Raw genomic sequence first — 13,799 nt, forward strand, 5'->3', positions numbered from 1 at the left:
TTGTAGCCTGAAAGCTGAATAGCAGACCGGGAGGGCTCAAGAGTGGACAGAAGGCAGGGATGCGGTCATGTAAGGACGACCTCCTCTCCTGCACATACCGGTTCCCTAAAGCTTAGCAGCACGCACTGTTTAGGGGCTGTTGCCAGGCTGCAGCTGCAGCTCAAACTCGGGCGGAGTTCGGTTTCCTAGGCAACCACCATGACTTCCTGGCCGACTCTCCCCATTGGTTGGCCAGAGCCTGAATCTGTCACGGGAACCCAGGCTATTTTGCAAGATGGAGAGTGAAGGTTCTGGGCGGCCAGCTGGGGCCAGGGTCGAAGTCCAGCCGCTGCAGGAGGTCCTGAGTCGGGACGGTCCCTGGGGGAAGGTGGAGCCTGGAGGAGCCCAGCACAGAGCCCCGGAGGGTCCGCCCGCAGCAGGAGCTCTCCGCAGCTGCCAAGCTGGAACTAAACGTGAAGACCGGGAGCGCCGGGCCCGCGGCTGGTGCCCAGCGGCTCCACCAGGCGGAGACCCGGACAGAGAGCAAGCCCGCCGCTGCGACCTCCTGTAGGAGTGGCCGAGCCAGGAGCGTGCTGCGCTGGTTCTCCACCGCGGTCCTGTATGCCGCCTTCCTGGGGCTGGTGAGAGCTGGGGCTGCACCCCTCCCAGATGTGCGAGCCTCGGGCAAGGGACCTGACCGTCCCAGCTGGACTCTCACCTTTGCTGCCTGCACGTTGTGTGACCTTGGGCATTTTAGTTAATCCGCTGGGGCTTTGGTTTCATCAACTAACACAATTTTAATCATGGTGGGTCACTGTCAAGAACATGATTGATTTTGCATAAGATGCCCCCACCCGTACGGCCATCTTTGTAGGCTCCTCTTAGTACTGGGGAGACAGAAAAGAGGTTGCCAGGGTCTGTAGTCACTGCCCTTAATTATTATACAGAAAAATTTACTTTGGTGGGAATCTTCTCTTTCTGGTGGCTTGACTAAATTACGCCAAACAGTTGATTATACAGATGGGGAAATAATAGCAAGAGAAAAAAAAAATCATTTTTCTCTACCATACCGGTAGCTGCTTAAGTGGCAGATCCTGGTCCTCAACTCATCCCGTAGCTGATGATGGACCTTGAACTCCAGATCCTTCTGACCTCCACACAAGGTGCTGGGATAATGGGTGTGTGTCAGCATGTTCAGTCTGTGAAGAACAGTGGATGAGCCCAGGGCTTTACGGAACCTAGGCAAGTACTCTACCCGTTAACTACATACCCATCCCCAAAGCTAAACACTCACAAGCCAAGAACTCATACACTAACCAGAAGCTATTAACTTTGAAGTGTGGGTCTTCTGAACCTTCCGTAAAGCATAACGAGTAAGCTCTTCACCTGTGTTCTACTGCAGACACTGCTGAAGTCTGTGCAATGTTTTCTTTCCAACTGGTCCATATGACCATTTTAAGATTGGCTGTGGAGTTCTGACTTCCATTTGGACTCCACTTTCTTGGTTTTGGTTGCAGCATCTGCTTCTTTCCCCTGTTCTTGTCACTTGAAAACCCTAAGGGTTTCCAAAATCTCCAAATCTACCAGAAGCTCACTGAAGCTCTGCCTGGCATCCTGCTGCTGACCCACACTCTGAGTGCAGGACGCTAAGCAGCTGTGGAAGGAGAACACGGTAGGCAAAGACCCACCCCAGAGCTCTGTTCACGCTCCTCCCTGCTGAGCCCTGAACATGTTGGAGCAAAGGTCTAAGGATACCACAGGAACAATCAACAACCCAGTGGTTCCGAGGGATAGGGTCCCATCCTGAAAAATCTGGACATAGCAGCAGAAATCTCTCTTGCTTGAAAAACTACTCCAAAGTTCTTTAATTTACATGGCAAAAGCTCACAAGTAAGAGGCACCAACACAGGGTCATGCTTTTCTGTATTCAGACACGCAGCAGACTGCCGCAGGGGCTGTAACTTGTCTTGATTGGAGACACTCCCTTAATGATTGAACAGCATTTGTGGGGGTGGGGATGGAACCTCTGGTATCCTTCTTCTTCACAAACGTGAAATTGTTTGGGCACCTCCAGCAGCTCCTATATCCTAAATCCATCTCAAGCAGGTTCTCGGCAATGGAACACAGCTCCCCAGAATGAAACAGCCGCACTACCGAGTGGGCCAAGAGTGGACCACAGGCTCAGCAGTCAGGGAATCCCTCTCAGGAAGCAGATTAGCTCTTTGCTGCTCTCCATGGTGGTGACCGGGAGTTCCCCATTTTCTCCATTCGTCTGGGGACAGGAGCCATATGAGATTAAACAACCGATGTAAATGAAGGACTGAGAGCTTTCATTTAGCAGACTTTGCCTCCACCACGCTGTGTGCTTACATACTAAGTGCTAGCTGCTCCCATGAATGCCTCCTGTATCCCAGCCCTCCCCCTGGAAGCCGGAGCACATTTAGAGAAACAGTGGTACCCTCATGAGGACAAGGACGGGGGCACCTGGTTAGAGGGAAAGGAAAAAGGATAATGCTTTTGCAATGACAGAGAAGATCTCTCCATGATCTTAGCAAAGTGACCCATCATTATAATGGTGGCTCTTTCTGGGGAGAAATGTCCCTGATCAGCCTTTCCTTAAGGCTGTGTCCAGCATAGGCACAACTGGAGCAGACAGGATATGTCCCTCCCAGCTGAGAGATACAGAGAGAAGACTGATGGCCCAGAAGTTTGCTGCAGAGAAAACCTGGAATGGCCCCTTCCAATAGTGGAGAGGAGTAAGTTAATGGTGGTGTTTCTAAAAGCCCCATTTCCCAGATTCTAGATCGTGGAAATCCTGGCTCACACCAGTTAGTGGGTGAAATGGACTTTTTTTTTTCAACCTAGAGAAAATATACTTTGCTGGAATCCCTTAAAACCCACTAGCGAGTGATGTTATAGCTTATGAGAGGGCAAGATCTGCAAGTTTCTATAAGTTAGGGTTCAGCTCTTTTAAAGAAGACATTACTCATGTTGGATGGGAATGCCTTATGTATTTATGTATATCACAGAGTCCAGAAGAGGGTGCTGGAACTGGAGTTACAGGAGATAATGAGCCATCTTGTGTGGGTGCTGGAACTGAACCTAGGTCCGCTACAAGGGCAGCAAGCACTTAACCACTAAGCCTCTCCAGTCCCTACGATACACCCTTGAAATGAGTATTCAGAAGGGCTCGGTCTGTGCGCTCCAGTAGGAAGGATCCAGTGTCCATCAATGGTAACACCCAGGACCGAGCCATCCAGCTGGTTCAAGAGCGTGCCCTAATGCCGCTGCGCAGTGAGATAAGCACGGCTGGCCGGAGAGTTCTCTGTGGATGCTCCATGAGGAGAGCATCTTGTCCTTTAGAGACAGGGCTTCACATAGCCCAGGCTGGCCTCACGTTCACTGTGTAGTCAACAACGACATTCAATTTCTGATCCTCCTACCTCCACCTCCCAATGCTAAGATTCTAGACCTGGATCATCACACCCAGTTTATGAAAATTAAATTTTCTAATTATCACAACCACATATAGCTCCAGACTTTCTGTATGGGAAAAGCTTGTACCAGGAAGTAATCTCTGTGGGCGTCAAGTGAACGAATCCATCCACAAGGGTTTAAAGCATGAAGCTTCTGGGAACATATCACTTAAGGCTTCTATTGTCTCCACCAATATTAAGGGACTGACAAAGCAAACATTGGGTAGGAGCCTCATTTCCTAGCCATCCCCTGCTGCTCGGTTACGCTCGGGGTCCTTTCAGCTCTACACGCTGAGTCTTGGAGTGCAGAGCTTTAGCTGGTGCCAGCTTTAAAGACTCAGCGGGCGCCAGGCGGACATCCAAGCTGCCCCTGGGACCACACTTGCAATGGATTTCCATCACCTTAAACACCAGTTTTGCTTTTCCACTTAGGTGCCTAAAATTGTTCATTAACTAGATTATGTAGGAAATTAGACTTGAATTGCTCTTGTGGAGCTCGTTCAAACCGCACAGCTTAACAATCTCTCCACTGGCTACTTAGCATGAAAATCTGCCAAGTCATTTCCAGGGTACTTATTTCTTCTTGTGCTCGCTGCTTGCTGGGTTAAACATCACCTTGATGTTTATGAGCCACTGGTTTCTTCATTAGAAGTCTGGAATTCCTACCCAGCCCAATGGAGCGACCTTAAAGCCACAGAACCCTGTACTTGACAGAGTCTCTGCCCTTGAATGCCAAACTGATGGTGGCTTGGTAAGACCCCTCCCCCCTAAACAATTAACTGTAGGTGACAAGACTTCAAGTGGCCAAAGACCTGGTGAGAGAAAATAGTGACGCTCTTGGCGAGAATTTTTTTTTATGTTCATGACCTGCAGCTTTTATGAGGTGGATCTTGTGTTGCCCGTGTTGACCAAAACTCATGCTCTGTTTGATCCTCCTGCCGTCCTCCTGACAGCCAGGACTACAGGCAGGGCCGCTTGGCCTGACTCTTGCATATAACACTTACAGATAATAATTGGGATTATTATTGATGATGTTCTCTAGGACTTGTATTTTTATGAATGTTACATAATTTCTGAGACACAAGAACAATAACACACCCCTATGAAAATAACTGAAAAGTATAGCATTACTTAATTTTTAGCAATGTTTTCCATGTAATTTAATATAAAAATAAGCCCAATTATTTTAATGTCTCTACTTTTGTAAGAGAATTATCTTTTTGAGATATTTCAAGGATCCATCAGAAAACCTGCAAATTATTTAATTCATGGTCAAGAAAAATATTTGGAGACTAGAGAGATGGATCCTCAGTTAAGAACACTGTCTGTTTTTCCGTAAGACCTGAATTTGATTTTCAATATCCACATGGCAGCTCATAGGTGATACATATTACATGCCAAAGTTAAATGCCTGTAACTCCAGTTCTAGGGGCTCAAACAAAGTCGTCTGACATCTCAGGATACTAGACGTGTATTTTGTTCACAGACAAGTAAGGAGGCAAAACACTCATACACTTAAAATTTAACAGAAAAGAAATATTCAATCTGATTTGACTTGGGGAACTTCAGCAAAATTTCAAAGGTTTAAAACGCTTATTCAAGATCAGATCACAGGTTAAGAACAGTCCCTCTTCAACCAAAGCAACGTTAGCACCTCAAAGGCAAATGCGAAAACTCATTGTTGCCTTAACTTAGCTCTTTGCAGGATACTTAGTTTCTGAAGGAACAAAAACTTAATAACTAACGTGTGGAGCACAGGAAAAGCGGGGATCCCTGCTTCCTAGGCCAACCACCTCCAGTTTAAAGTACAGTCCTCCACAATCGCTTCCTAAGCCCCAGTGCTGACGGGGGAAGGAGGCTGTAGTGCATAGAGTTAATGTACTGCTATTTAAAAAACCAAAAGGGCCAGCCAGCATGTAAGAAAACCTTATTTATTGTTTTAACAATAACATAAAATTGTAGCTTTGCAGTGAATTTTAGATACTAATGCTCAATTTTTAGAAAAATTTCTAATCTCAGTAACTACGGTCACAGGTCCACAACCTTCTTATCTGTTCTTATCTCTTCAGTTCAGTTCAGTGTTCTTATCTGGTGAGTTCCCAGAAAGGCACTGTGGGTCAGTCTGGGGCCTAAAAGGGCCAGAATAAATTTACCTAAAAAAATAAAAATTAAAAAAAAAAAGACAAGTTAGATGAAAGTGTTCAGACCAAGAAACTAAGGCAAAACTTCATGGTGGAGCATGTCAGTGCTGCAAAGAAGTCCCTGAATGCGTGTAAAGTACAGAAAATACAAGGCCACAGTCACAGTGTAAGGAGGGGGTTACGTGTTTACAACAGACAATGAGGGACTCTCATAAATGTGTGGACCAGGTGCCTGTGAGCTTGAATGTGGAAAGAAAGAAGCTGCTGTCATTCTGTTTAATAAAGAACCAGAAACTTCAGCAATGACTGAAAATCAGGGCTCTAACCATAGCAGGCGCTGCAAGGGGGAAGGAAGACAGTGGGGAGGATTTAGATGCTGACGCTGACTCGGCTGATGAAGATAGACTCGCTCAGGTAGCTGAAGGCTCAGAGTCGGCTGCAGAGGGCTCAGCAAACACCCACATCCGAACGAGGGAGTCAGAAAGGCCATCAAAGTAGGCAGAACTGACTCGTGAGCAGTAGAAATTATTTATAGCATTTGAATAACAAACAAGCTTGCATATACAGAACATGTGTGCAAACACTTACGGTGGCGTGCTGTATAATCTATGGAAATGGTTTAGAGAAACCTATTACCTAATGTCAAGCCATCCAGTGAGAACTGGGGATTGTGTCAGAACTGTTTCATGGGAAATAGATGATTTGCACACAGCAAGCACATTGCCATTGCCTGACCCCAGGTGTGTGACTTCTGTAGCAAAACGTCCCTTACATCTTACTAAGCAAACCTTTTGTTTTTATATACACACATTCACACACACACACACACTCACACACACACACACACAAAAACCATGTGTAGTGATTTGCCTTCAAAAATATTTTTGTTTTATTGGTATTTTTGAGACAAGGTTTTTCTGTAAAACCCTGGCTGTCCTGGAACTTGGTCTGTAGACCAGACTGGCCTCAAATACAGAGATCTGACTGCCTCTGCCTCCTGAGTGCTGGGATTAAAGGTGTATGACACCACCACCTGCTATAATATTTTGATATACTTCATCCCATTGTTTTTTATCTTCTGCTAGTGTGGTAATAGAAACTCAGAATAATGTGTGGACTATTTGATTAATAACTAGAAGGGAAATGCAAGCATTCATATCAAGTTTATATACGGCCTGTATCAAAAATTCCAGTAAGGTTCTCTCTCATAAGCTTATCCTCCCTGGAATTCCATGGTTCCGAATCCTCACTCTGTGGCCAGTGTTTCCACTTGCAGACAGTGCAGGTTAGCTTTGTGTGATTATTGAAATCTGTGTTTTTGTGTTCAAAATCCCAAAGCTACAGAAAAGCATCCAGGGTGAACAATGAACTTTCTCACACTCTTTACATAGATCGCCAGTTTCACTGCTGTACTATGTTTTCTTTGTGTCCTTATCTCCATGTATGTATATACACGTACATATGTGTGGATGTATTTCCTGAACCATTAAAATGAATGTGAAACCCTGGTTTTGGAAAAAAGGAAAATATGCAAATCATTTCACAACTAAGCCACACAGAATACAGCTTAAGGGAAAGAACTGAGAAAACAAAGAATTCTGTAATTTTTATATTGGGAATGGAGTCCATCTTCGTAAACTCGGTGCCTGGAGGGCAGGAGGATCAGGAGTTTGAGGCCGTTCTTGACTACACTCAGAGTTTGAGGCCAGCCTGAGGTGCAAAAAACATTATCTCAAATTAGTATACAATGATTTAAAAATTGAAGGTTATACATAGATAAAGCTCAGATGACCACATTGCTCTAACATTGCCATTGTAGATTTTTAGAAACTGAAGGTCTTAAAAGTAACCCACTGTCTCTCATCGCCACACTCTTTTTAGACATTGTTTTAATTATTGTAAATGCAAAGCTTCTGTCTTTTTAAATTTTAGGGAATGAGTGTTGCTATACTGGGACCCACATTTCAAGATCTGGCAGCGAACGTGAACAGAAATATCAGCGGCCTGTCTCTCATTTTTGTGGGCCGGGCCACTGGGTTCTTGTGCGGCAGCATGATTGGTGGGGTTCTCTTTGATCACATGAATCAGTTCTTCCTTTTGGGTGAGTAAACACCAACCTCCGCTGTTCTCTGCCTGTCCTGACTTTATACCCTGGCTCTTCCTGCGACAGGCACAGCCTGCAGAGTGCTTGACAACAGAAGCAGCCAGTGCCAGGGTGTCTTCACTGGCAGCTGGGCTTCCAGACTCCCTGCCCTTACCTGGGCAGCTGGAAGGAGTCTGGAAACCTGATTGGCCCTGGGGAGCGAGCGCTGCCCCCTGAACAGGGCTGACCTTTTCTGCAATGTCGGCTCTGCTCCAGGCTCACATACTGGCTGACCATGAAGCTCTGCTTTTCTGGGGGTAGGACAGGGCCCCTGGGGCCACAGGGGTCAGAATGGGTTCCTGGAACCTGGCCAGGCTCTGTGCGTTCAGGATTGAACACGAAGGGGCAGGAGGTTGTGAGAGAAATGACGTAAACTGTTTTGTCCTGGTCACCCAGTGTCCCTGAGGAACCTAGACTGTCCCTTTCGTACCTGAAAAGCTGGCAAAGGTCTCAGCATAATGTTCCCAATAAATTGGCACAATTAAGGGGGATTTAGATGATGTTGTAAGGCACAGAGCAAGGGATCTAAGTTACTTCTGGTGAATAAATAAGGGATTCTTCTCTACCTCCTCCCTATTCCCCCAGGCATTTAATTTAGGAGCATAAGCAGAGACTTATACGGAAAAAATTGTTAGTCACATCTAAAATATCTCCAAGTTTCTTTAATGTGTGGCAATAAGGAAATGATTTCTGGCCTGTATCCTTTGCCCACAAAACATGGCTTGCTGTATAAATTATTCTGAGTATTAATGGTATGATAAATCTGTTTAGGTCATAAGTTACAAAGGCCTTAGAGAATTTACATGATTTTACATAACCAGTTTAGAAACCACTACTCTCAGTGGAAACTAAATGTAATTTTTGTATTCTTATAGGTTTGAATATCCTGAGGGATATAGTTTTTTATAACTCATGTTTATTTTTTAAATATTAAAGTTTTTTTTTTTTTTTTGCAGGGACTCATGCATGCTAGACAAGCAAGCATTCCACTACTGACCCGTGTTTCCAGCTCCCACAGCTGAATGTCTTGTCTTTCTTCCCAGGAGTGTCGATGGTGGCAACGGCAGTGGCCCTTTATCTCATCCCTTTCTGCAAGACAGCAGTCTTACTGATGGTCACCATGTCTGTCTTTGGGGCTTCTGTTGGTGTTGTGGACACAGGTGTGTGAAGTGTCACCTCTGGGGTGGGGATCCACTAGGAAAGTACAGCCGATGATCTCAACTGTCCCTGGCATACTTTTGAAATGACACAGTACTGACTTGGTCATGGGGTCACTCAGAGGGAACACCCTTGTAGCAGCTGCCCTTGGGGCTGGTCTGGCATTGATTATGAACAGATATCTATACAATTGGACTAAACGTCTTCGTTCTCTGAGAGACTGATTTGCAGGAGCTACCCTGAGAACGGCCATCTGTGGTTGCAGTGTGGATGAAGTGGGCTTGAGTCTGGGGGTTAAAATTTATCTTTGTAAATAAAGTAGGAGGAGCTGGTGGTTTAGATCCAGCCCAGGGCCATCACTTGGCTGAGAAAGCAGAGAGGCCGATTTACAGTTAAGCAGACCTGACTTACTGAGCTAAGAGAAACTGTGCTGCTTGCTTTCTTTCCTGTTATTTTCTCCTACAAGTTCTAAATCTCCAGAGGTACAGCTTTTCCATGTGTTAATATCTATTTGAAAACCTACGAAATACCACACATGATGTCAACTTTCCTTCAGTTCCTACTCTCCAGATCTCCCTCGATGTTCTTTTTTTTCCATTTCATTTGAATATTTATTTTTCTCACATAATATATCCTGATTACATTTTCCCCTCTCTCTACTCCTCCCAGCCTCCCAGTTCCTCCCTACCACCTCTCATCTAACCCACTTCCTTTCTGTCTCTCATTAGAAAGGAGCAGTCTCCTAAGGAATAATAATAAAACAGAATATAACATATTATAAATATGTTAAAAGAAAAACCTACACATCAGAACTTGACAAATAGACAGGGACTCGAGCCAAGAGAAGGCACAGGTATCAGAGATTCACTTGTTCCCACACTCAAGGATCCCATGAAAACACTAAGTGGGAGTCATAACACATATGAGAAGGACCTGGTGTAATGGTCTGTCCTGTCTCTTTAAGAGACAAGCCACACATACCCCCATCTGCTGAGGCAAGCTGATCTTCAACTTCCAGCCTGAGTTCTTCCCTTTTTCTGTCTCCCTCTCAGAGAGGCAGCTTTTGTCTCTCTCCCTTCTCTCTCCCTCCTTCCCTCTTTTTATCCCTCCCTCCCCCCTCTCTTCCTTCCTCCTCCTCTCTCCCTATCTTCTCTTCTCCCCTTCCCTACCATAACCCACTAAATAAATATCCAACCTAACTCTGCATGGCATGCCTATTCTCTTGCCTGCCCAGGACCAGCTGCCTTTGGAGACCTGTGGCGTGGTCTCATGGTGTGCCCATATATCTGTCTTTCCTCATGGTCTCCTGCACTGTCCCTGCCTGGGACTGGCTGCTGTCAGGACTCCCTGCCCGCTGCCTGCCACTGCTCTGGGGACCTGCAGCATTTCTGCCTGCTGCAGAAATGCCTTGGGAACCTGCAACATTTTACTTTCACATTACACCTGGTGCAGATGTGTGCACAGTGTGTGCATGCTGCCTCAGTCTCTGAGTTCATATGAGCTTTGCTCAAGATGATTTAGAGACCCTTGTTCTCTTGGTGTCCTCCATCCCCTATGGCTGGCTGTGGGTCTCTGTGTTGTACCCACCTGCTGCAGATTTGTGTGTGTGTGTGTGTGTGTGAGATCGCTGACTGTGGGTCTCTGTGTTGTACCCACCTGCTGCAGGTGTGTGTGTGTGTGTGTGTGAGAGAGAGAGAGAGAGAGAGAGAGAGAGAGAGAGAGAAGGAGAGAGAGAGAAGGAGAGAGAGAGAGAGAGAGAGAGAGAGAGAGAGAGAGATCGTTGGCTGTGGGTCTCTGTGTCGTACCCACCTGCTGCAGGAAGCTCCTCTGATGAAAGCCGAGCAAGGCACTGATCCGCTTCTCTAGCTCGAACGTTCCTTGATGTTCTAATGTAACACTAACGCCACTAGTGTTTTATAGGTCAGGCTTCATTTGGTCCCAAAGTTACAAAGTAGAGACATATGCTTATCTCAAAATAACTGCTTATAATAAAAAAAACAAAGGCTTGGTGCTTAGGGTTTGCCCCTTATCAGGGTTCAGACAGTGTTGTTGTGAATTCTGAAAGATGTGCCACCAGCTGCCCTTAGCTGGAGCTCAGAGCCTAGAACACTCGGGTTCCTGATGGAGTCTTTACATTTCTTTTATCCACCATGTTCAAGTGGTTGCCATAAAGCTTTGTCATTTGGTCTCTATTGAATGATAAACATTTCCCTAGTCAACACATACGTTTCAAACACTTGTAACGAATAGATCTATAGCATTATTCCCCAGTGTGGTATGGGCCTGTGTATAACAGCCCTTTGCTTGTTTGTGTACCTGGTTCCAGAGGGTAGTGCTTTTCCAGCTTGAGGCTTTCCACATGTGAGTTGAGATATCACAGAACACAGTTTTCTGGTGTTCATGGATGAGTTCCTTCATCAGAATCACTTGGGGCTAATGTCACGCCATTCCTACCGTGTGACACAGGCTCAGCCGCTTTATTATAGTAATGACCTGATGAGATTTCCCTGCACTGACTGACAATTTAACTTTAACCTTTCCCCATGTTTCACTGACAGGTGCAAATGTCCTCATCTTGGCTATTTGGGGAGACAAAGGAGCCCCACACATGCAGGCCTTGCACTTCAGTTTTGCCTTGGGTGCTGTCCTGGCTCCCCTGCTGGCTAAATTGGCCTGGAGTACCTCAGAATCCACTCAGAACCACACAGAGTCTGACTTTGACCCTCTAATGCTGAACCGATCCTCTGAAGCCAGCCCAGACTCTCTGTTTGCGGTACCTGAGAACATGAATCTGCTGTGGGCGTACACTTCCACCGGCACCTATATTTTAGTAGTTTCTGTCTTTCTGTTTGGTCTGTTTTGTATTAAACACTCAAGGCAGAAAAAGAACACAGATTCTGCTCAGGGTGCTCGAAGAGCTAAATATCACAGGACACTGCTCTGTCTCCTCTTTGTCTTCTTCTTCTTTTATGTTGGAGCTGAGATAACATTTGGCTCTTACCTATTTTCCTTCGCCACCACCCATGTTGGCATGAAAGAAAGTGAAGCAGCCGGTTTGAACTCCGTCTTCTGGGGGACCTTTGCAGCCTGCAGGGGCCTGGCCATTTTCTTTGCAACATTCTTACAGCCTGGAACCATGATTGTGTTGAGCAACATTGGCAGCCTTGTCTCATCTTTCTTTCTGGTGCTTTTTGACAAGAGCCCTCTCTGCCTCTGGATCGCGACTGCTGTGTATGGAGCCTCGATGGCAACCACATTTCCCAGTGGAGTTTCCTGGATTGAGCAGTACACTACCTTAACTGGGAAGTCTGCAGCATTCTTCGTAATTGGTGCCTCTCTAGGAGATATGGCGATTCCTGCAGTCATCGGAATTCTTCAAGGAAACTACCCAGACCTGCCAGTGGTTCTGTACGTCTGTTTTGCATCAGCCATATTCACTGGAGTTATATTTCCCGTGATGTATAAATTAGCCACCTTACCTCTGGAACGTCAGCGCAAAGGAAAAAGAAAAGGCGAGGACCAGAAAGCTTTGTCCACTAGTTCTAGACTGTGAGCGAGAGACTAAACAGGAAGATGAAAAAAAGAAAATAATGAAATGGATTTTGAAGTGGTGGAAATGAGTGACCCAGTGAGGCCATCTGTAATAGGATCGTCTAGAGATGTTCTGTTGGAACCCATAGAAGGGCCCTTCTGCTCAGTCCTCTGCAGTTAATAAAGGCAACTCCCTGAGACACTCCAGACAAAAAGGATGTATACTTAGAGAGGAAGAATTCCTTAAGGAATTCACTAAATAAAGCGTTCAATCATCTAGAGAGTGAGGATTTTTCAATACCTGCTGACATTCATGCTTTCTGGGTCTACTTATAGAGAAAGCTAGAGAATTTAGAAACATGTTCTGTGATTCTCAGTCATCCATAAGATCTTGCTAGGAGATTCGTTCTGACAGACGCATACACAGGTAATGTTGATAGTCGCCACCTTTCAGAGAATGTAAAGAAGACGGTTGGGTTGGGAAGCTGCGGGGTGTGCCAACAGCAGACAGATGTGCTCAGCAGTGATCACCCACCTGTGTTCTGCCAGGTGTTCCGGGAGTGTTCTTCTGAAAGCATCCTTGTAAGGGTCCGACATTTCCACAGCTGCTGTAGGGCCGGGTCACAGAGTACCAGGGGCAATGGCTGGTCTCAGGTTTTTATTTCTACAGAGGAAACACAGAGCAAGGTTTAAGTTATATGTGGCTTCTCAACAGGACTCTGCCTCTCAGGTCTGCCCTGAGGCACTCAACACAGGCCTCTGTGTCCTCTCCAGATCCTGAATTTCTATAAAGGAAGATGAGATGACTCCCAAATTGAAAATTTATGTATCATGAAGTTTTTGTGAGTTATCTCCTAGACAAGCTCTAGCTCGCTCATCATTGCAAATTCTGAGTGAAACAGAGATGATCAAAAGCTTAATTAAGAATGTGATACTAATTACATGTGCTGTTTAATGTACTCAAGGCCAAATATAAATAGTCTTTTGAAAAATACAGTGTTGTAAGAGGCTGCTCATTTGTCCCAGCTGCCCAGAACTGAAGTAACCACACAGAAACTGTTAGTTAAATCACTGCTTGGCCCATTAGCTCTAACTTCTTACTAGCTAACTCTTACATCTTAATTTAGCCCATTTCTAGTAATTCTGTGTATTGCCATGTGGCTGTGGCTTACCAACAAATTCCGACTGGTGTCTGTCTCTGACGGGGCTTACATGGCTTCTCTCTGACTCCACCTCCTTTCTTCCAGCATTCAGCTATACTCTGCCCTATCACAAGCCTAAGATGGTTTCTTAGGTACTCACAGCATCCAGAGGGGAATCTCACATCAATACTGTTTTCAGTGCAGAGTTGAATGCACCATAAGGGACACC

At 45.6% G+C, this 13,799-nt stretch overlaps 1 protein-coding gene across 2 annotated transcripts; it reads left to right on the forward strand.

The window, feature by feature from the left end:
- The first annotated feature begins 368 nt into the window (after positions 1 to 368).
- LOC130870349 (sodium-dependent glucose transporter 1A-like) lies at positions 369 to 13,233 on the forward strand. 2 transcript variants are annotated; one of them, XM_057763041.1, is made up of 4 exons: positions 369 to 620; positions 7,529 to 7,697; positions 8,783 to 8,899; positions 11,456 to 13,233. In XM_057763041.1, exons 2-4 carry the CDS (start codon positions 7,532 to 7,534, stop codon positions 12,448 to 12,450), a joined length of 1,278 nt encoding a protein of 425 aa, XP_057619024.1. In that variant the 5' UTR covers positions 369 to 620; positions 7,529 to 7,531; the 3' UTR covers positions 12,451 to 13,233. The 2 variants fall into 2 exon arrangements, with proteins under 2 accessions (XP_057619024.1, XP_057619023.1); XM_057763040.1 differs by lacking the exon at positions 7,529 to 7,697 and having other exon boundaries at positions 571 to 620.
- The last annotated feature ends 566 nt before the right edge of the window (positions 13,234 to 13,799 follow it).

Source organism: Chionomys nivalis, chromosome 2 (assembly GCF_950005125.1).
Source record: "Chionomys nivalis chromosome 2, mChiNiv1.1, whole genome shotgun sequence".
Classification (NCBI taxonomy): domain Eukaryota; kingdom Metazoa; phylum Chordata; class Mammalia; order Rodentia; family Cricetidae; genus Chionomys; species Chionomys nivalis.

Bases quoted from the DNA above. Each gene is read 5' to 3' on its own strand.
- LOC130870349 (XM_057763041.1), top strand. From the start codon at position 7,532: ATGAGTGTTGCTATACTGGGACCCACATTTCAAGATCTGGCAGCGAAC. The intron at 7,698-8,782 runs GTGAGTAAACAC...CTTTCTTCCCAG, and splicing joins GAATCAGTTCTTCCTTTTGG to GAGTGTCGATGGTGGCAACG. The intron at 8,900-11,455 runs GTGTGTGAAGTG...TTTCACTGACAG, and splicing joins TGTTGGTGTTGTGGACACAG to GTGCAAATGTCCTCATCTTG.